Source organism: Cygnus olor, chromosome 14, assembly GCF_009769625.2.
Source record: "Cygnus olor isolate bCygOlo1 chromosome 14, bCygOlo1.pri.v2, whole genome shotgun sequence".
NCBI lineage: Eukaryota > Metazoa > Chordata > Aves > Anseriformes > Anatidae > Cygnus > Cygnus olor.
In genome coordinates this window covers 14,999,487-15,022,865 of record NC_049182.1, presented here as the reverse complement: position 1 = coordinate 15,022,865, position 23,379 = coordinate 14,999,487, and the positions used below count along the sequence as shown (strand labels likewise).

At 34.7% G+C, this 23,379-nt stretch overlaps 2 protein-coding genes across 2 annotated transcripts in view; one reads left to right on the top strand and one right to left on the bottom strand.

Annotated features, from left to right (window-relative positions):
• Positions 1–23,379, top strand: part of DOCK2 (dedicator of cytokinesis 2) — a 187,111-nt gene that overhangs the window by 65,193 nt on the left and 98,539 nt on the right. The window contains exon 27 of the mRNA XM_040573039.1: positions 7,787–7,882. Within this exon, the coding sequence (XP_040428973.1) occupies positions 7,787–7,882 (96 nt within the window). The remainder of the gene's footprint in view (positions 1–7,786; positions 7,883–23,379) is intronic.
• INSYN2B (inhibitory synaptic factor family member 2B) overlaps positions 14,414–23,379 on the bottom strand; it is a 35,524-nt gene continuing 26,558 nt past the window's right edge. The window contains exons 2-4 of the mRNA XM_040573041.1: positions 20,966–23,152; positions 18,319–18,393; positions 14,414–14,838 (exon numbers count right to left, since the gene is read on the bottom strand). Coding sequence (XP_040428975.1) covers positions 14,658–14,838; positions 18,319–18,393; positions 20,966–22,353 — 1,644 coding nt within the window. The 5' untranslated portion in view covers positions 22,354–23,152 and the 3' untranslated portion in view covers positions 14,414–14,657. The remainder of the gene's footprint in view (positions 14,839–18,318; positions 18,394–20,965; positions 23,153–23,379) is intronic.

Sequence of the window (23,379 nt, the reverse complement as noted above, 5' to 3'; positions counted from 1 at the left end):
TTAGAGCAGTTAACATTTTAAAGGTGAAATGCTGAAATCTGTGCTGTGTCTTTCTTTTATTTCACAGTTTTATGTTCCTTAGAAAGTCAGCTGCTGCAAATCACCATAGTATTATTAAAAGTGGTGAGGTGGCATTGATTTTATCCTAGCAGAATTTCTGGCTAGTTTTGACCACTGAAGTTCTATGTTGTAACTACTGAAATTAATTAGAATGTGATTCTAAGTATTTGGAATAATTTTCAAATTTAATGCCATTTTGTTTTATGAAAATCTTCAGTTTCTGAAAGGTATCATTTTTAACGCACAAATACTGTAGCTTATGCTTTCTGCTTTCAGCAATGCCCATATAGAACATTACTATACTTCATTTTGAGACTGTCATTTATCACTTGGGCTCTTGTAATTTGGAGCAATTTAGAAATTGTGGTCTGGGTGGTTACTTTCCTCATTTGAGTGAATATCTAATTGACTTTTTAGTCCCCTGCCTTTTAATGAGTAGTAGGTTATTCAATCAAGTTTCACCATCATTTGAGGAATGTCTTCTAGGAAGAGCTCATAACTGCATTAGGAAAGCTGTAATTCTTCTCTTGAACAGGTGCTTGTTTTATCCCAAGCTATACCTTTCTGATACATCTCCAAATTTTTCAGGCCTTGGATAAAGGCAAGTTGTCATTTTAGGCTGGTGTTCACTGTGGATCCTTGGGTCATTTTCTAGTAATGAAATCATTACAGCATGCTTCATGATTTCATAATTTTTGGGATATTCATAACAAGAGGCTTGTCTGTTTGTGCAGGAAAATCTGGACAGAGTGATCTTATAGTGTATATTATGAATGTTTTTTTCCTTAAAGCACCATAGGAGGGATTGATATGAGGTGATTTTTGAGAAGTATTGGAAAGCTTGGATTTCAAATGGAATTCATATGAGAAATGATGAAAGCATGATAGGGCAGAGTGTGAAGTTTTAGGTTCATTGGGCTATAATGTAAAGTAAACCAGTTATTTACCTTATGCTTGAAAAGGTGAAACACAGCCACGAAGTGAGATAGATTTTTGCTCACTGCATGCGTACCACATATATTAAGTTTATTTTCATATGTCCGTAGTAAAAGTGGCTGACAAAGATCTGTTACCTCCTATTGAAAGTCTGGTTTGTAGCTCCTGTTTGCTTGAGTGAACAATTGCTGGATACAGAACAGTACAAAGAAGCCTAACTCTTGTTGCTCGGTATTTGAGCAACCTGACCTAGGTGTCCCTGCCCATGGCAGGGGGTCAGAATTAGATGATCTTTAAGGTCCCTTTCAACCTAAACCATTCCACAAGTATGCACATATGCAGTCTGGTGCATTTTGAAGAGTAATTTCCAAGAGTATGAATTGAGATATCCCGAATGATGTAGAAATGCGATCAGCTGTTTTCCACAGAGCAGGTATTTGAAAATGCAGATGTTTTTATAAAGCATCTCATTTTAATAGTTCATGAAATTTCTGTTTCTAGCAAAAAACACCTCTATCAACCTCTGTCTTGTTCTTTTTTATTATTGAGTTTGTTGCTGTTGGCACAAAGCCAGTTAGTAGTACTCTTGCTAACAGTAATTCTTGGAAAAAAATATCACTTAAATGTAGATATACACTTTAAAAATCTTTATTATTTTTTAGGATAATATATCACTTAATGTCACAAAGTTTAAGGCATGGAAGATGATCTACTTCTGAATTGGTATATTTCCTGTGTCCATTCATATAGAAATAAGTTGTAAATGAAGTGTAAAGATGATTGAATGGAATAAAGTGTTTTAGTAAATTCTGTGTTTTAGAGGTTTGTTACTGCTGGTTTATGACAATTGTGTGAATGAGTTAAGCAGCGTATACCTCAAGGATTTAAAAAAAATAATTAGAAAAATATTAAGTTTTTATTTAGGATTGTTTTATTTAAAAACTGCTTGGTTAGTGTGATGCTGCTAAGAACTTCTCAAAGCTCTTACTTTTTTTTTCTTGCTGATATTCCCCCTTGATATTAGGCAGATGCTTAGCTGCATTTAAAATCAAATGCACTTTTGTTTTTGGGGAGAATATTGTGTTTACTAATAGTTTCTTTGTTGATTTTGTTTTTTAACCCATCAATATGAAACATGCTTAAACACAGCTGGAGGCCAGAGGTGTTTCAGCACCTGTAAAATACAGTTATGGCTCAGAGCTGCAAGACATTAACCATTGATAAAGATCATGGTGAAATCCATGACTTTGTGGTTCTATTTTAATTAAAATAATGTATTTTCCCCCTTTCCAGGAACTTCAATGTGTGCAGTCTGACAGTCTTTTAAAAGGTGACTTTGTCTCTAATCTGACATGTATCCTATAGTTTAATATTTACTGCATCAGAACATTTTTTTTTCTTTTTAGTGATTACATGATTAAATGTAAACTTCTCTTGGAATTCGAAGTAAAATCTTGGTTGAGGCTATAGGTCAAAATGAGATGTATAATCGTTTCCTATTTTTTGTACAAAGTCAGTAATTGGCAGGAGCTGCATTTTAAGCTGTTGATTTTGTTACCAAACAAGTCTGGAAACACTTCGGAATTGTACAGAAATCACAGAACTGGATGCTTAAGACAGTGCATAGGGTCTGGTTGGGATAGAGTTCATTTTCTTTATGACAGCTCATATGGTGCGCTGTGTTTTAGATTTGATACCAAAACAGTGCTGATAACTAAAATTTTCATTGGTGTTTTTCCTGAATAGCGATTGCACAGTGTCAAGGCCTTCTCTGTTTGTCATTACTGTAAAGGAGGGTAGGTTAGGGTTGGGCAAGAGTTTGGGAGGGGACACAGCTGGTACAGCTGAAACAAATTGACCAAAGAGAGATCTCAGGTGGGTGTCTCAAGTAGAGGTTGTTTAGTTTTATAATTCTGAAGGAGTTGCTCAGTTTGTCCAAATTTGTCACTGTCCAAATAACTGATATCTCTATTACACTCTAAGGTGCACAGTTGACTCTGAGACAACAGAATTGTTCTAATTTTTGTCCCGCCCTGTGCAAGTTTAAATAGAACATGAAAGCTAAATCCAACAAAAACTGTTATTACCCTGCAGAGATGTTTTTAGAGAGAGATTTTGTTTGGTTTGGATTTTCTATTAACCAACTTGAGTGTACCGTCACCCATCCCATCAATGCATCAGAAGGTAGTTGTTGAGTTCTGTAAGAGAACTTCCTGCTGCTGGCTGGAATAACCTGAATGAGCTCTGATTGTTTCTTCCTTGGACACTCAGCAAATCTTTTTCAACACGTAAGCCAAGCATGTTTTTTATGACCATTAAATGGAATAATTACAATTCTTGTTTTCTAAGGCAGCATTTATGTATGGTACAAGTATGTTAATTTGGCTTCTGAAAAATCTTGGGTTTAACCAAATAGACTGCAGTCAAATGGTGAACTTTCCAGGTTTCCCTGAAAGTATGTCATCCATGTGAAGTGAAATCTGATCTGTGGAAACACGTTATCTATAGTGGGTTGCTAGACTGTCTTCTCAAACTAGAAAATCTTAGTTAAAATAAAAGCTGAAATCTTGCGCTTAGGCAATATATGAAATGTCCGTATTGAATCCTTAATTATAGCTTAGATGATTAAGAGAAAAGACATACTCTGTTTCAAAAAGAAAACTGTTTTAATTTATGTCCTAACATTTCTCTGAAAATTCCAAGACTTTTGCATGCTTGAGCATATGTTGTATTTTCTTTCCTGGAAAGGTATGTGATGCACTACTTCTGAATTCAGAATAGAACTTACCTTTAACAATGGAGTCATGGCTAAATGTTAAAACCATTATGTAACGTTCTGAATTATTAATAATAATAATGGTACAGCATGTACTGAGATGTGGAAGAAAGCGAAGCTAGATTATAAAATCTTTGCATTGAAGCTATTATTATTATTTTTTTACATGAAAAGGTGCTGTGATTCAAGTTAGGATTTTTGCAAGGCTGCATTTTTATTTTATTTATATTTTTTATGTACTGATAATATTTAGCCAACCACTTGGCTGTGTAGGGTATTAGGGTGATGTCTGCATTAGCAAAGAATGCTTCACAAGAGGAGTGAGCCTCTAGATTGATGTGGTTCCTCCTGTGGCTCCTGACGACTGTTGTACAGGACTTACGTTGAGTTAGATATGATCTTAACTTAATGTCTTCATTTGTAGCAGGGTCAAGGAGCTTCTAGTTTGCCCCTATCTGGAAGTAATGTAGTTTGTGTGCAATAAAACCACTCAGAACAGAAGCAGAAAATGGTAAATGGAAGCAGTCAAGGGATTTGCCTCAAAATTGAACCAAATTGCTGGTAAAAGACAGCTGTGTAACTTTTATGGGACTTTGTTTTTGCTTATGGTGAAGGTATATGTAATTGCAGTATTTCTTTTTTGTCGTTATGGGAAACGAGTTAGACAAATAATACAGGTTCTCAGTTTGATACTTGTATTTTCCAACTGATTTAGGAAACAAATAAAACATGCAGGGGCAGGGTGTATAATTGTATAAACCTGTGTTGTACTCCAGGTTGCTTCGCCTTTACTGCTGTGTTAACTGGTAGCCTGATACAATCATATATTTTATGACAGGTGATGAGCCATAGACCCTCTTGCTGTACTTGGATGCCTTCTTTCAACCATTGAGAACATTTGTTTGAAACAATATGCTAACTTTTAACTGGTACCCCCACGCACAAGGGTGACAAACGTTCTAAACTTCAAAGCAAACTTTGAAATTATTTAATAAATACAATACTGAAATAAGAGGTGGCAAACTGCGTTTGGAGTGAAGTACACAGAAAATCTATCATTATTGTTAGAGTTCAAGAAAAATATACAACAAAAAGGTTTGAAAAAAAAAAACAGAAAAGCTGTTTAGACCTCTGTAAAAAAAACAGCATTCATCAAGAGTAGGCTTTGATGATGCATCAGAAACTTACCCAGAGTGTAGTTAAACAAAACCTAATTATTTTCTGGAAGTTATGTTTTATATCACAACAATGCTAGTGAGTATGGGAAGCGTTCAAGTTCAAAGAACAAACAGGATGCTGTTCACAGAAACATTAAATATCGCTGAAAACACCAAGTACCTGTAGCAAGAAAATGGTTTTCACTGCACAGCTTTCAAACATCTCCATGTCTGTGTACTGAAGTTGACTGTTTCCTCCATTTGTTGCTAATTTCCTCCATTTTTTCACTAAGTGTAATTTGTTTTTGTTAAGTAGACAATGTATAAATTCTGATAATGACCATACTTGAATGGAATAGAGTATTTTTTTCAGTAGTTTTCATTAGTGTTTCCAGTGGAAGAGCAGGATTTGAAGAGGTGGTGGTGTTTAGGCTCTAAAGGCAGGAGTAAGGTCAAATCTTATCTACATGTTTCCCAGTCCGAGAAATTACACTATTTCATGTTTCCCAGTCCAAGAAATTACACTATTTCATGCACCTTGGTGGCATTTTTCTTTTCTGTGGTCTCTTTTCTTCCTCACTCTTGCTATGGTCTGTCTGCTTGTTTTCCTTTTCCCAGCTTCTCGTGAGTTGACATCCTTCTCTATATTTCTTGCCCTTTACGCTCTGTCCCTTATTCTCAGTTGCATGGTCATAATGTGAAACAGTAGCGAACAATCTGTGATCCAGCTAAATGCATTTGTAATGCATTAATACAGTCTTCAAAAAGAGAAATACTTGAGATAGTAAAAGTAGCTTGTGTGGCATGTTAGTCCAATATAACTTATACTGTTATACAGAAAATGTTTCAAACTGATTTTTAACTGTATAAAAAAAGTAAATCCAAAAAGTGAAACACTTTTGAAGATCCGCTGATGCCAAGGATTGAACAGTTGGCAACAACCCAGCCTCAAGGCTGGATTTTCCTTTTGCTATTTAGAGATCAACTGTGCCAATACATTTCATCAGGAGGACTAAGCTATGTTGCTTCAGTGAATTTTAAGTTAGAGCTCACTGCATGTTGTAGATGCTTGTCTTGAAACAATATTTTGGCTCCTAGCACCCTCCTACTTGGTCTTCAAAACCTGGTGACATATGCTAGTTCCTGTTTTAGTGTATGTAATACGTAACTATACGAGATCAGCATGGCACAGCTCAGTGTGAGATCTTACAGAAAGAGAAGGTAGTTTCACATTGCAAACTCTGTAAATAATTTGGTTTTATACCTGCTAGTGTCTGATTACTCGTGAGCCCAAGACGTTGACTCTGAGATGGTCTGACCAAGACTATTTTTGTGCAACACAAAGGATAAAAGATTTTGGTTGATTTTTTTTTATTCTTTTTTAACAGAGAGCTATGTTTTACAGGGCAAAAGTGCAATTTTATGTCAGATTTTTTTCAGGTAAATAATAATAATATTAAAGCCAACAGAGACAAGAAGAATGTTTGATTAATTTTTAGAGTTGATTTGGGGAGAAATGCACTGTAGGTTTTAACTTCACTCTGATATTTCCAATGCTTTTAAAATACATAGCCCCAACATACTGTATGACTTTAATATTTATTGTTTGATTGGCATAAACCTTAAACCTCACAGTATGGGATGTTGGGAAGGAGAGCAGGTGGAAAAGAAAGCGTCTTTGTGAATGCACTGCAACAAATGTACCTTCTGTGCAGCAGTTGTCAGGTGTAGTCTTTTTCATAAATCTAGGACTGTACCGGGAATGTTTAAATGGAGAAAAAAAATATTTTTTCTGTGAATACATTGTTTATACTATCTAGAAACTTTTTAAATGCTGTGACAGGCTTGAAAGCGTCACAGTGAAAGGACACAATATGTTTACTGTCCCCATTTAGTCCTATTTCTAGGTATGAGGAAAGTTGTATTGCATGGATTCAGAAGCAGCTTCTCCTGGGGTGGTATTGGAGCTCAGCCACTTTACATATTGCTTAGGTGGCCTCTGTGGCTGTCCATCTGGGCTACACATGATGTTAAAAGAGGTGCCTTGTTTGGTGTATACTAACTTTTTATTTGTCTGAATAGAAATTTCTTTAGAGCTTTTCTTTCCTCAGTTATATAACATGCTAATTTCTAAAGTTGTCTAGTGAGCAGAGTAAGCACAGTGAAGTTGGTAGGTATAAGGCTGTACTCCCCTACTCAATGTTTTAAAATAAACCACCTAATATCCTTTTCCAGGCAACATGCCGGTAGTACTGATCATTTGAATGAAGTCGGTGATTATTTGCCATTGGGCTGCAAAGTTCACTCAAAACATGGTGCTGACACCTGATGGGTCTCTAATGTACTCTCAGTTGACTCAACTGACCAGTAATTTGGCAGTAGGGACAAAGAGTAGACCACTTTCTGTCCTCACAGAGCTGCAAAGTGAAGTGAATATAACATTTTCCACTAATAATTACATACTTTCTGACCTCAAGCTAAGAATATTATTTAGGTCCAAACAATGCTGAGGGCCACTGACAGATGTGGAGAGCTGTGATTCAATTCACCTCAATCATCCGCTGCCCGGGTGTTGCTATTAAGTTATAGACTACTTCTTGGGAAAGACACAAGTTCCTTGACTAAGAGACGAGCGGTGTTGATCTGAAACAAAAAACAGGTATGGGACACATAGAACTAACACCAGTTTGTGCCCAGTGGAAATTACTGGAATAAATGAGCAGTGCAAGCAAGAAGAATTAGTATTGTTCTTTCACTACGGTGGTTAAATTAAACAGTTTTCAACATGGAAATCATTCTTTTTGTCTTTTACAAGAGAGATAGATTTAATACAAAATACACGTTTTTTCATTTACAGGCATCAACTTATCACCATATTCAAGAAATAATGGTACAGTTGTTACGCACGGTGAACAGAACTGTTATTACAATGAGACGAGATGATCCCTTAATTGTGAGTAATATTTTAAAGTATTTTTAGTGCTTTGAAACTCATTTCATAGTTATCCTGTAAAAATGCAAATACAATATTTTCAGAGACCTTGCTTGTGCACATTTATAGATTTAAAATTAAGAGCTTTACTCTTTTTTTCATTCAACTGTGCTGGCATAGTGTTTTTCAATGTTTAGTTGAACACAGCAAGTGAGATTTGTGCTTTATAAAACAAAAACAACTAATAAAAACAAAATGCAAGCAAACAAAACCCCATACATCTAAAGTTAATTGCTGTCTTATATAAATAATTTAATTGGTTGCTCTGTTTCTTCTAGTTTTTCCACATCATTTACTTCTTCGGTGAGCTTGAGTTGCTTGTGGAACAATTGCCATTCTTGGCTGTTTCTGTAGGAGGAAGTTGATGCCTTTTGCACATAGGGGAAATGTCTGGGCATATGCTTGAAGCGAGCATGTGCCCAAGATTTTTGTGGTTATGCTGTGGCTTTAAAGTTAGATTCAAGGACAGATTCTGCAATTTATTCAGATTTAAGTATGTTATCTCACAAACAATTCTCTTGACTTGGACTCTTTCTGAGAATGCAAGCCATTTGTGTTCAGCATGAACTATGGAACATGTCCCTCAGACTGTGCACTTAAGAAAAAATGTGTATTATTTTTTAGTCTTAGAACTGCATTATTCTGTAAAATCATGAACAGCATTTATTTGATTGTTTCAGCCACAAGAAGTAAATTGCATGTCTTTGGAAGGGTACTGTATTGCCTTGTTCTGGAAAATTAAAGTAAATTTTTGATCCAGTCAGAGGGTGATTGTCTCCAAATAATCAGCCTCCTAATAACTGCGTTCTTCAGAGGAGATACTTGCAAATGGTTGCTTGAAATATGCTAGTAGTAGATCTGCAAATTTCAGAAATACTATTACCTGTGCATCAGACTTCTGGTCTGGTGTGTGTGCAATTCTCGTGTGTATGTGTGGTCATAACTGGAAGAGGTTTTGAATGAAGACGCAGTGAGCTTGTCAGTTATCTACAGTGTTTGAAAATGCTTTCTGTAGTTACAAAGAAAGTGTCCTAAGAGTTATATGGATGATGTAAACAATCTACTAAGGAGTATTTCTGGATACTGTCAATAGTAAATGAGGAAGCAAAATGAAACTTTTCGTAATCCCATTATAAGTATCTTAATTGTTATGAAACAGTAGGAAACAAGCTGCTTACAGTCAGATTAAATGTGTTTTTGTTGTTGTTTTTTCTCCTGTGATTTGTTCAGATGTTTTATTTAAAAAGATCAAATCCATCGTGACTTTTGAAATTTGGATGTCTGAATGTTAATAATGCTCTTCATCTGTGCGTATGTGTGTATTGGGCATTTTTTTGATTTTTTTGAAGCAAAATTTACAAGTAGTTTTCTGGAGCTGAGGCAAGACCTCTCAACGGGACAATATTTTACATATGAAGAAATTGTAATGAACAAATTATTCTTCTACATTCATAAACAAAAATGAGCAAAACAAGCTCATGTCATGTTCTGTGTAGTACTTCTAGTGCAGTCTCTTAATTTTGCACATTAGCTTTAAAAGCTCTTGAAATGGCAAAACTTAAATGAAACAGTCAGGAAGTGTGGCTTTCTGCAGAATACTTAGGTGAGCTCAAGTTGCTAGAAGTATGTTGAGCTCTGCAAATAAAGGTGGGATGTGGAATAGCTGCAGTCAGTCTCTTGGTTTTAGTATTAACTTGCACCTGATGTTGTATGGATCAGAGTGATGTTTCAAATTGGACTACAAATGTTAGGGAACAGAAGGCTGCTACAGATTCTTTGATCTGTTGCTATGTTTCTGAATATTGCAAGTGTTTTAATTTTCTGCTGTGTAATTTTCCACAATTTGAAAATAGTGCTTATTGTGTGAAAAACAGTGCTAATACCATCCTGCTAATATTGAGAACAATGGTTGCAGTTTACAAGACCTCAAATTCTTTGGGAGTTTAAATGTTCTGCAGCTGATTAGAGTACTGGATTCAATTTGCCTGAGTGTTCTGCCTTCTGGCAGGGATGAGGTATTCATAATCTTCTAGGCTGTTAGCAGACAGGGAGTTAAGGGTGTTTGTCTTACAGTTGCCTTGATCTTTGCTTGCTACAATGCCATTTGAACCTAGGGGACGAATCTGCCTTGTGCTCAGCTGGTAACAACATGCTGCAAGCTTTGTCGGTGTAATAACTGGAAAGGGTCAGGCTAAGAAGGACAAGATCTCTTCAGGAGAAGTTGGTGGGAATGGCAAAATAATTTGGCTATCTGTAGCTATTGCAGAGAAGACTTAAATGCCACGGAAGGTTTCATTGTGATGCTTTGGCAACTAAAGTCTTTAACAGTGTCTTGGTTATTTCCACTAGTAAAACAAACAAATAAACAAAATCCTTGAGTGTTTGTTCTTGAAGTGCTTCTAAACTTGTAATAAGGAAGGACAAGATTATTTTTGTGAGATTAGCTCTTCATGATCTGAGTTTCTACAAGAATTTAGAGTTTTGGTTAAAAGACATAGTGTTTCAGTCAAGTTCTACTTCAGTAATTATAGAAGTAAAGGAATATATAAAAGGAATATATATAAAAGGAATTAGTTGTTTTCTGTACCATCTTGTTTATGTAACCAAAAATACTGTAAATGCATGATATACTTTTTAAAGGTCTCCTTTGGTACTCCCAAACTGGATTTTGTTCACGTTGTCAGTTTAACATGGTCAAGAGGATGTAGTTACGCTACACAGAAAAGTTGTTTGACAGTATCAGTATAAAATATTCTACAAATCATGACTTTGCTGTAAAGACACCAGGTGGAGATTCTTATTTATTATTTTTCAGCGATAGGCAAGAATAAAAGTTATCCTTCTGGACATAAAGGACAACTAGTATTTTGAGGGAAAATTAGTATCTCTTCAAAAAAAAAAAAGGAAAAGTGAAAAGCTTGTGCTCTGTTACTCAGAGCTACTCTAGATAGAATACTCTTGCAAAAACTATACTATTTGGGGAAATAATGACTAGAGGAACCATTTTGAGGAGTTGACACGGTTGGAAAATTCAACATGTTCAGATAGACTAGCTATAAACTTTTTTTATTCAGTTTTCAGAATGAGACAGTTTCTCTACCATAAAAACTGCAGAACGATCTCATGAAAGAACCATTCACTCATTTCACAGTTATTTTTCCTTTCTAAAGAAGAATTAATTATTCGCTTCCATTGTAATCTAAATACTGTTTGTTGTTAATCAACTTCTAAAACTTAAGAAAAATCTAATTATATTACAAAATAAAATCTAAATAACTTAAAAATGTATACAATTTATATTTTATAATGCATTTCTTTATGAAGATAATCTGTATCTAAGATAGCATAATTGCTAAGTATTGCGACTTTTTCAGAAGAGCTACAGTGAACCTTGTATGACCTGCTGATACATGACAGCAATCGTTACTCTTTTCATACATTCTGTACTTTTAAAGAAAGTTAGCATATTCTAAAATTACTTCATTTGAAATTCCTTTTTTATGGAGTCAGCCTATGTGCTGTACAATATTTTATAAATAGCACACTGTAGTTGTCAAATATATGTTTTTCAGAGAAGCCTACAGCAGTTCATGTGTAAGAGCTATCAAGGAGCTGTGGTGATTTTTTTGTTCTGTTTTTAAGAGCATTCATATGCATTTTTTAACATTTAATTCTTTCTTAGGGAGCTAGTTTCAGGCATTGCAATATAATTTTCTAATTCAGAAAAATTATTTTAGCCGGTACCATTATTTGCTAATTATATGTCCATTTAAATTGGTTTTCTAATCCTGACATCATACAGTTGTGTAGTGTGTATCTAACTTGTACTAAGTATATCAATTAATAATTCATTATTGAAATATTTTAAATAAAAATCAACATTTGCACATTACATTTTCACATAGTTTAGGTGCTCCAGTTATGTATTATGAATATATAATTTTTTACGTATTTTATGGTGCTAGGACAAACATATATCTATGTTAAATTTAAACAAAACATAAACCACCTAAGCAATCTTGCCTTCTTACAATGGCTGATACATACTGTGGCTGATGTCTTATACTATTACTTTTTAATGTAACAAATAGCCTTTTGCTCCAATGTCTTCAAAATTTTACGTAGAAAGCCTGTTTTTTGTGACATACTGTGGAGAAGACTGGCTATAAAAATTTCTTGCATTTGGTATGTTTGGTTTTGTTGTGAAAATTTGGTACTTATTCTTTTGTATGAGTAACTTCTGGCATACTTCTACTTCATTTTTGGTTAAGTTGTATTTTTTTTGTTCCTGGTAGTCAGAGCCTCTGCAAGCCAGATGATGGAGGAGTTCTGTTCATGTTCTTTTCATTAAGGATTAACAATTGTGTACAATTCGGAATTCCAAGATCAGACACTAAAATACAAAAAAATAATAACCATTTAAATAAGTATATTTCAGTTTTTCAGAACTATTGATGTTTGTTCAGATCATAAGAAAGACTTAGAGCCTTACTTAGAACTTTTTTCGGATGGACTTTCTTAAAGTAAATAGGATATTTTCATACTTCTATAGTTTTACTGACTGCAGGAATTGATTTTTTGTTATGTAGCAAACCAAAATACTATGATTTGTTTAAATTCACTAATTTGGATTTCTTGATGCCTTTATTAAAGGCCTCATATTTATGTAAGCCAAAACAAAATCAGGCAGCTTAAAATGAGCTTTTTTGGTGCTTATTATTTGACGAGGAGAAAGACAAAAATATGTTTCATACAATAACATATTATTGAAAATTAGCTCACTACAGAAAAAAAAAACAACAACTGATTTTGTTAGTATTACTCCTGCTGGTATTACTTATTATTATGCCTTTGCCCCAGGAGGATATTCATCTTAAAATTATATTTTAATACACAAGAAATCTCTGCACACTAATAGATCCTTCAGTATATCAATTACACTAATGCAAAATAGGAATGCTGTTGGAATGCCAGCACAAGCAGTATGTGTATTTGAGTGTGATGTAAGGACATGCTCTTATGTAATTTAATTCTAATCTCTATTGTATTCACAAATTGTTATTGAAGAGCTTTTCTGACTCACTAAAGGCATACTTGTTGCTAGTAAAATTTCATGTACAGCTTTCCTTCTTAAAAGCCTTTGAAGTAATGATAATTTTCTGCCTGTCATTTCCATACTGACTGTATGTATCATGTTTTTTAAAACTGTCACCCTTTATAACCTTGGGAAATTAAGACCAGCAACATAGCCTACTGACTAGTAAATGATGACCAGTTTTTGTCATTTCTGGTCTTTTCTGACATCAGTGCAAAATTGTTTTTAAGGTGTCTTCAAAAGTCTAGCTAACCCTAAGAACTGGTGGAACACTGAAGTATGCAAAAAGTGTAGATATGTTAAACTAATATTGCACAAATAATACAATTTGTTTTAAAAAATGAGGATCTAGGGGTTAATCTATTGAATACCATGGCACCATTTGAACTAATCAACTGGAGTCACTTTTAAGAAAATTTATGCAGTACAGATTATTCTGTTAAATATTAATTTTTATAACTGATTTTGTATTTTGTAGGCCAGTGTGAACTCATTTACTCTTCTTAATGAGGAAAAAAAAAGAAGAAGAAAGATATTTTGATATAGTGGTACAGGTCTTAAATGTGTAGTGGCACAGGGTAGATGTACAGCATCAACATACTGGAGCATGGTCCAGAGGGAGAACACCAGGGTGCCCAGACTGTGGGCTGCAGTGTATGGCACATGGAGACAGGCTGTAAATATTGGGTTTGTTCAGTCTTCAGGATGTGAAAGCTTAGGAGAAAGGTCTTATAGTCTGTCTAATTCTTGCCGAGGGTAAGGTGTGTTGGGATAGGGCAAGATGTAACAATTACAAGTCATTTCAAATTCTGATCAGATGTTAGGGAAAACTTTTTCATTGTGGAGGTGGTCAAATTTTGGAAAAGGTTGCCCTTGGATGTTTTGAATTCTCTGTCTTTGACGATACCTGAAATTCAAATGCATCTAATTGGACCTCCTTTGAGAAGGGAATTAAGACTAGAATTAGTGAGGTATTCTCGTTTTTTATATTTTTAAGATTCTTTCCAGAGAAGTCTATTAAATGACAAACTTCTAAATGATTGCTCTTTAAAATGAACCAATAAAAGGACAGAATAACATTTCAACCTGAAATTCTTCGTTGTGGTTGAATCTTAGATGACAACAATAAATACATTTCAGTGGGGATGTGAAATAACTATAACTATCTCCTTTGGGGAGAAGATTTTTTTTTTTTGAACAATGTAAATTCCCCTGGACTTGTTCTTGATTATGCAGTTTGTTTAAAGATCCGTAAAGTTCTTTTCCTTTAGTTCGTGTTGCTTATTAATAGGAAATGAAGACTGTAGGTTTGACTAATGTTGTCTTTTTAAAGTTGAGATTTAAACCTCCTTTGTTGTTTTTTTTGAAAAAAAAAAGTCTTTATTAGAGCATATGAAAGTGTCATTGAAAAAAAAAAAGAAAATCTTACAATTCCTTTTCAAAGAATAGTCTCTTCATGTGTCTTTATTCAGTGAGATGATTTAAGTAAATTCAGTTCTAATTTATCAAACAAACATTCTTTAGTGTTGTGAATTCATAAAGCCATATTTTCAGGTGTGTGCTCTCAAACTTCTTTCTGTTCTAGTGCTTTTCGAAATGTAAAAAAAGAAATAGTTTTTGCATATAAGATCTGTAAGGAAGTCAAATCCACCAGAAACATTTTTTTTTCACCTTTTTTGTTTTTCTTCTTAACTCTGTTTTCTCGGGAACTGGATGATCAGACGATAGTTTTTGAGGTGAAGCTGGATTTTGCTCTTCATGTTCCAGTCTTTTTAAAATCTCACGAAATCTTCCTTCTTGTTGTCTGAAGTCATATTCTACGCTATAGGAAAATGAAGAGATTTAAACTAGTGAGTGAGAAATTCCCTCTTTAAAAAACACGTGGAAAAGATGCTTACCTTGTTAGAATAACTTGGCATTATTCAATATCAGAGCCTGGTTAAAAGGCAGTAGAGGTTGCTGCCTTGAAAGTAAGTTGATTTGTTTACCTTTTCTGAGGGAATTCCCTTTCTTTATGTGATATAAGAACTCCAGCATTGTGCAAAAAAATGGGCCAAAAATCAAGGGAGAAAAAGTGAAATGTACTTGGATGACCTTTCAATGCATTTTATTCAATGGTTAGATTTTGATTCTGTGATCTAATTCACTCATGTATTTGGCATGAATTCAAAACTCTTATATAATTAACTTGCTGAACGTGAGAAGTTTTTCTCCACTTGGGACCAAAATATATATGAAATTAAGAAAAGGCATGTCTTTGAGATAAGTGGTATGAGTTAACAGGGAAGTAGATAGTAGAAGGCAACTTTCATTTTCTGTATGGAATGTCATAATTTATTGATGTCAAATGAGAGCTAAGATGATAAGAGCAACTATGTGCACAGAAATAAAGGTAAGATTCAAAAGAATCAGTGTGGAAAATTATGGGTCTCATGCAACCAGTACAGTTAAGCGAAAACAAACAAACAAAAAGAAGCGATGCTGCATGTCTATCCCTTATTTCAACCACCTTTTCTTGTCAGGTAAATGGGATTTGTATTGGCACTATCTGAAGTGGAGGTTTTTGCAGGAGGAGTGGAGAGCAGGAACAAACTGTTTGCTTTTTTCCATAATACAAGCATTTTTTGAGAAAAAAATCACTATCTGAAGAATGCTGGGATGTCACATGTAGGCTCTGATCCTGCTTTGGGTACTGAGTAGGAGAAATCTCTAAAATTTGTTAACATGCATATTTTTAAAACACTATTAATTGTAAGTGTGTGTATGCGTATCTAAATGTATAAACAGTGCTGAATCATACATTAAATTTAACTAGAAGCTTGTTCCTCTTACAATTAATGTATTTTTTTTAATGAAATAAAGTAACAGTTGTCAAACAAAGCAATATCATTATTCTAATTTAGCAGAATTGGCTAAGGATCTCTGGACAGGGAGTAATACATAATAAATATAAGGAGTAGAAGAAAGTGATGTAAACAACAAATTTAGCATGTCTTCAATTTTATTCTCTTAGGGCTAAAACTGCAAGTTAGTACTCCTCAGTAGTCATAAATCAGGAACACTGGAGAAGAAATACTCCTTTTATACTTAAGGAGTGCCTCTGTTCATGTTCCTTTTCTCTTCCCTTCTTCAAAGTTTCAAATTTAATGTTGGAGGGGTAAGTCTCTAGAGGCAAGAGTTCAATTCAGTCTCCATTTAATACTTGTTCCTTGTATTCTGATATAACTTCTTGTTTTAATTTGCTATATTTATTTGTTTATTATAATACAAATATGTGTCATAGGACCTAGATTGCAATTCCGAAGTCACTTCACATAACCCTCCTGATTAGGTGATAAAGGATAAATGATAAAGATGATTCAGTGACACTAACACATCACTCTGCTGTGTTTGAGTCACTGCTGACTTAGGTTCTTGAAAAGCAGGAAAAGGGAGCAAGGTGAAACAGTTCCATATTTAATGACAATAGTGATGGTACATGGGTAGAAAAAATACATGCACAGATCTTTTAGACTACATGAAACAGGAATTACATGGGTCTGTCTAGAACAAAAACTGATGAGCACAGTTGCTTCCTTCAGAATGTTTTCCAATGAATCTGTAATGAATTTCAAATACTAGTTACTCAGAAGTCTTTTTATAACTGCCTTTTGTGGGATATCTCTGTAAGAGTGGAAACGATTAAGTTTCCTTGCTGTCTTCTGTTTTGTCTCTTAACACTAGTAATTGTTCAGAGCAGGAACTGTGTTCTTGTATGTATTCTGCTAACTACTGCAGTGTAAACCTCTAGGCAACCTTAACATCAAGAACTACCTAGTAAACCAAAAGGCACATCAATGTTTATGTTTCCTCTGTTCTTTATTTCAAATACTTGTGCTTTTACTCACAATCTCTCCTGTATTAGAACTAGGTAAACTGAAAGGGAGGGTAAGCAGCTTAGTTTTTTCTTCTGAAGAGAGAAGATATCCCGTGGTAAAGGGTCAGAGATTGTTCAGTGGTTGTTCAAAGGCAGTGACTAAGTAAAGGAAATCTTTATTGTTCCAGGTTTTCCTTTTTGTAGAGACTGAGTCCATGGTTTTGCATAATTCATGTAACTTCCTGCAGTAACCAATGTACTGTGGAGAAGACTAGCAATTTTTATCTCAGAGGAGATGTGCGATTTAATTTGTTATAAGTCAAGTGCTTTGAGAAGAATAAATATTCAATTCATTACCAGAGGTTTAGAACATCAGTTCTCAATTGAGTTATATGTTGGGCAATAATTTCCAATGCTTTGTCCAACCCTGACTTTACAGAACAAGTACATAAATCTTTAATATATTTGGCTTAAGTAGAAAATGTGTTGTGAAAACCATATTCGTATGGATATAGTCTATGTCTTATTTCCATTTTTGAAAGGATAAAATTAAAGGCATAGTACTTACAAGCTGGCAAAGCTAAAGGTCTGCCATACTCTTTGAAATGAAGAGAAACTTTTCACTGTAAAAGAGAGTCTCCTACCCTTTTTTTATTATTATTTTTGTAAATGTAAAGATGTATATATGTAAAATCTCAGGAACATATTAATATCTTTGAAGGGATCAAAATTTTCTAGGAGATCTTTCAAATCAAGTTCATTCATTAATTATGCTGGGTCATGTCTAACTCCAACACTTGTTTCTGGCAAGTTCGTTTTCCACTAAGGTTTTTCTTTTTTTCTTTTTTTTTTGTTCCTTTTAATAAATGTTAAAACAATACAGCATATAAAAAAGTGATATGTATAGCAAAGATTTTTGTTTTTGTTTTGTTTTTATTGTGAGGGAGGAAGAAAGAAACAAGCATCTGCTGAAGTGAGAAGTGTGGGGGTGGTTATTGGGTGGTTATTATTGTATTTTGCACATAAACATGAACTGTAGCTGTAGCTTACTGGCATTTGTAGAATTGAGTGTTCATCTTTTCCAAAATCCAAATTTATTACAGAAATCTCAGCTTGAAAAATGTAACAAACACAGGGCACTTCATCATCAGGAGCTGCTTCAAAGGTTTTGAAAGCATGGTGGTAATAGTAACACTGTGAAACATTGGTGGAAATTCCTATCAGAGGCCTCAGATGTATAGTACTTCAGATAACACCAATCCTAATTATTCTGCATTTGAGGGGGAAAAAATGGTTAAAACAGCAACCCTTCACATATTCCCCTTGGTCTTTTGTTAAAAACTCTATTAATAATAACAGACCTTTTATACCTGTGAACAGAACACAGTATTGTAAATTTGTGAGAGATAATCAGACAATAGGAAATTGTGCAAAGAAGTGCGGTACCTGTAAATGATACATGCGGTGTTCTGACAGGTGCTGCAGTTGTTGAGGTCTTGACCAGTGTGAAAAAAGTTGCGCCTGTAATAGACAGTAGTTTCATGTAATGTGTACTTGTAAATATATTAACATAGTTCTATTATTCTCTCATGAGGAAAGAAAGTTCTGTTAATCATTTCTATTATTCTTATTAAAAATTTCAGTGCCAAATTCTGTAATTCAAGGTTGCTTTATAAAACCCAACCCCCACACTTAATCATACTGCTGCTGCTTATAAACTCACTTTAAAGTATTTGAATATCTATGCTTTTAGTGAATTAATTTGATTTCTACCCATATGCTTTCCATTCTTTCCCCTTTTCATGTTTTCTCACTTTAGTATAAACAGTTCAGATTTTTAACATTAACAGTTAACAAATGAAGAGTGTTAAGAAAACAAGTGACTTAACAGTGACTAGAGGTGAATAAGTTCTAAGATGGGGAGATTTGTATTAGAAACAATCTGAAGTCCCCTTACATCTGAAGAATGCAATAACGTTTATATTAAATAAATTTTATTTGAATTAAAGTAAATGAGGTGGTACCAAGATAATTTTCTGGTTCCTCCTGGAATTAAAGGGGAGACTTTTCACATAGGTTGTTGCGCTACCTCCAGAAACACTTGCGATGTTGAGTTTTGCTGCTGTATTTGTTAGGTGATTCTAGCAAAATGGATGGATCTTGGTCATGGAATCTCTGAGAAACTTCAGGACACTTGGCAGAAATTTTGTTTTCAGCCATGTGGTAACTACCAAAACAGAATGCTGAATGTGTGCTTTACTGCAGGCTGTTCTTTTTAATGGTTAGACACACAAACTTAATTGAAGCTTGTCCGCTCTGTCATACATGATATGTCATGTATACATAGGAGAAGGAATAGTAGGACTTGGTAGTGTTAGGGCAGAGGCTGGACTAGGTGATCTTGGAGGTCTCTTCCAACCTAGGTGATTCTGTGATCCCTGAAGATCTCTATTTGGGTGGCGGTAGTATAAAAAGTAGTTTAGACTGCTTAAACTAGACTGCCTGCACTTGAACCTACTTGAATATTTTTCCCCCTTTATGGTTCTTCTAAAGTAAACTTTTTTTTCCTGTTATCGGTTTGTTTGTGGATTCTGTCAGTTGTGTCTAGGCTATTACAAACTTGGTGCAAGAAAATGGAGTGAAGATTACCACGTGTATTCCTTAACTGTAGTCAGTAAATAGTATTGATACACATGATTTGATGCTAAAATGAAGGTTTTAGTTTTATGCATAGATGATTAAGTCTGGGTGTCTGAGTGTTGTGGTTTGTGCAGTATAGGGGTTGCTGCGGGGAAAGTAAACACTATCCCAGCCAGACCCAGTACACTCAGCCAGTTGTGCTATGTATGAAAGTAAATGTGTGATAACCTAGACCTCAAAGTGTTTTGTCTTGTTTTGTTTTTAAAGGAAAAAAAAAAAAAGAACTCTCAGATTTTCTTGATTCTTTGAAAGATTTATTTGCTGTTTTTCCCAAAGATTAAAATTACTTGATGAAAGTACTACATTATCATAAGAGATAGCTTTAAAATGTATCCTAGATATATTTATTGCAAGTTGGAACTGCTGGTAATGTTTTGGAAAGCAGTATTAGGACATTTTAAAATCTTTTTTGAGCATAAAAGTATCTAAAATTCTACTTTGTCATATGAAGGTTCAGTTCTTCAGTCTTCTGACGTGAATTACATGGGTAGTATGATTATTATTTATAATGCATAAGTAAGTTACATATGTAATCATTGCAGCTTTGGCTAATAGACATGACACTATTTACTAAAAATAAATACAGATTGTGCGTTCTTAATGACAGTACAGAAAGTGGTCATTCTAAAATCTAAGATTCCTAAAAGATTTCTTGCTCAGAATCTTCATGTTGTATGTTCATAGTTTTAACCCCTTTTAAGCACTAATCTCCACCTCCTGAAAAACTTTCCTTACACATTGAAGATCTTGAAATTAATCTGGCATTGTGCCTTTTCTTCTTCTAAAGGCATTCCTTTTTAAGCAGCTACTTTGTGTGTGCTATCATGAAATGTAACCAACAATGAAGTCCCCAACAAAAACAGCCTGCAGATGTTGTGCTTTGGCCACTAATATGTTTGCTTGCTCATGAAGATAGGACTAATTTATTGAACAGAACATGTTTTTGCTGATATAAACTATTTCAGCAATAAGACTCTTGGCACTAAATGCGTATCTGACCTTGATAGAGAAAGCTGGCTTGCTGTAGTTTTGTTATATTGCATTAGTATGTTAGACTGTTGGGTTTTGTTCCACTACATAGAGATTTTAGCTAGATGGAAGCTGCCAGCTTTCATATATAGGTAGCATTGTATCTGACACCATAAATCTAAATAACAAAGAGTTAATAAACTGTCTCTCACACTGAGTTTACTAAAGCAGTGTTAATTAAAGCCAAGCTGTAAAGAGACTTGCTTTTCTGTAGAGGCCCAAATATCTGCAAAACTGAATGAGATCATCTGTGTAAATTCATCTTTGAATATTTCAGGGAAGATGTTTCAGTAAAAAAGGTTAAAAGAATGATAATGTCTACTTCAGATTTTTGATATATTACAGATATTAAAATGCACCGTACCCTTCACTGAGTGCTCTGGATTTTTCAAGGTCTTGAATTACTTTCAAAAGGACTTTAATCTTCTCCTGGTTCGACAGCAAGGATTCCTCTACAGACTGTAGCCTGCCTTGTAGGGCACATAGTTCACCATGTGCCAGATGAATTTGATTTATTTCAGTAATCTCTTTGTTGGTTTGTGGGTTTGTTTCATTCCTTGGCAGATGAGACTTTATGTGAAATCCTTCTAAACAGCTGTTACGCTGAGAAACATCAGATGGGGTAGAATTTTTCTCAATTTCAGTATTGCACGAAGAAATAGATTTTGATGCATTACTGCTGGTCAATGACATTACTGTGTGATCATCATTTGTTAGTGTCACACAGCTGGAACCTGTTTTGTGCTCTCCTGCCTGTTGATGGTCTCTGAGGGAACAAGGAGATATGCTGTGATTTGATGGAAGTGATAATGGAGTAGTTTCCTGACTGCTTGCATCTGTGCTGACTACAAGCAGCTCAGAGTCACTTTTATCTCCTTCACAAGAGTCAGAATGAGGATTACATTCACTGTAATTAGCGGAATGGCTTAGGCAAGGGTTTATTTTTTCACAATCAGATGACAGCATGCTATTTTCATTGTTATTGCTATTTATGATAGCAGAAGAATGCAGTGAATTACTTAAATTCACGGTTGTGTCTGGTGCATCCATGGAAGTATTGCTGTTTTGTGGAAAATTCACATGAATGTATTCAGGCACCTGTGTAGAAACAGTTGTCTTTTCTGTTACTGAGAAATCATCTGTATGGATAGGTCCGTTTCTTTGTGCTTCTGATGGTCTTTGACTTAACTGACCGTTTACCTTACTATTCCTAAATCCATCTTCCAAATGATTAGTTATTCTTAAATAACAGAAGTCTGAAGACATAATATCTTGCTCAGAAAGATTGCCATTTGCTTGGATGCAATTTTCAGCCTCGGTTGGCATTTCTGTTAATGATTTGCTTACTGCCAGTTTTCTTCTTCTAAAAACAGGGAAGTGTTTCCTGAGGCTAGGAGATGTTTGTATGGCAATATTCTGAAGCCCCTTCTGAGCCTTGGGAAAAGATGGGGATTGTAGCAAGAAATTGTGGTGCCTAGCTACTTCTTTATTTCTGGTCATTAATGCAATATCTTGGGCTGGATTAGTACCCAGTTCAGTGACACCTGCCGCCTTCGTGTTCATACCATCATCTTTGAAACGAACTTGCTGAGATTTGCTTCTGCGGTGGTGTGGCTGTCTCATAAAATCAACTGAATCCAGACTGTTCCTCTTCAGCAGCACTGGACGCATTTTCATGTTTTGCTGGGCCACTGAATCACAGTTTAAAGTCTGCAAATAATGTGTTTCTTTGCGACCCATTTCATTTGTCATTTGAGCTCTATTTTATGATTGTGTTCCTTAGATGGAAATGAATACCTTACTAATGAAAAAGCTAAGCCTTTCGTTCTTCTTGTTGTTGTTATATATCCATTTAGCTGACATGTTCTCTTTAGGGATACTCTTTCAAGTTTAAATGCTGATCAATCCAAACACTAGAAAAAGATATTAAATATCAAATTTAAGGAAAGATTTTTTTGTAGCTGGAGAATCCAGAAATCCTTGTGTTGTGAAGCAAACATAATTCTTCTTGTATTACAAAATTGCAGCAGACAGTTATGCTTATAGGTAGCTAATTTAAAGGTCAGTTTGAGTCTATGGCTTTCCTGATGGCTCTTAATTGACAGTCAGCTCTCCATCAGTGATGCAGCTTTTTTATGTCAGTCACATATATCTTACATGCATGTTGTCTAAACAACATTCTTTATAACTTTTTGGGGCACTTTCATTTCTGATGCATAGTTTTACTGATGGAATTATATCCATTAATACCAAACTGAATTGCTTTCTTTAGAAAGAATTTTTCTTCAGAAATTTTTTTAATGTTGCAGATTCAACTCATCTTTCCAAATAGTTAAGCAAAATGCAACCACTTCTGACCAGGCAAAACCAATATCCAGCAGGGTTCACTGAGAGACATTATTTTGTGTGGTTGATGCTTCCATTCATGCAAGTATGAGGCCAACTGTATCCAAGGGACTGTGTCATTTGGGAAAGTTCTGGAAGTACTTTGACATCTGAAGAGTGGTCCAGTGTGAATAACCAGCAAATGCACATTAACATGAAATGTTGCCTGAAAGTAAGAAGACAACAGTTGTAGATGAACAAACTACCAATTTCCAGTGGTTTTGTAACTTTGGCAGTGAGATACTGGTATAAAAACTGATTTTTTTTTCCTATAATTTTTGGATCACCTAAAGTTTTCCTCACATGAAATGTCATAAAACAACCAAAAATGGAAAGAAAACATTCAGAGTAATAATTTTTTTCTTTGTTGTGTACTCATATGCAGGTTTGAAT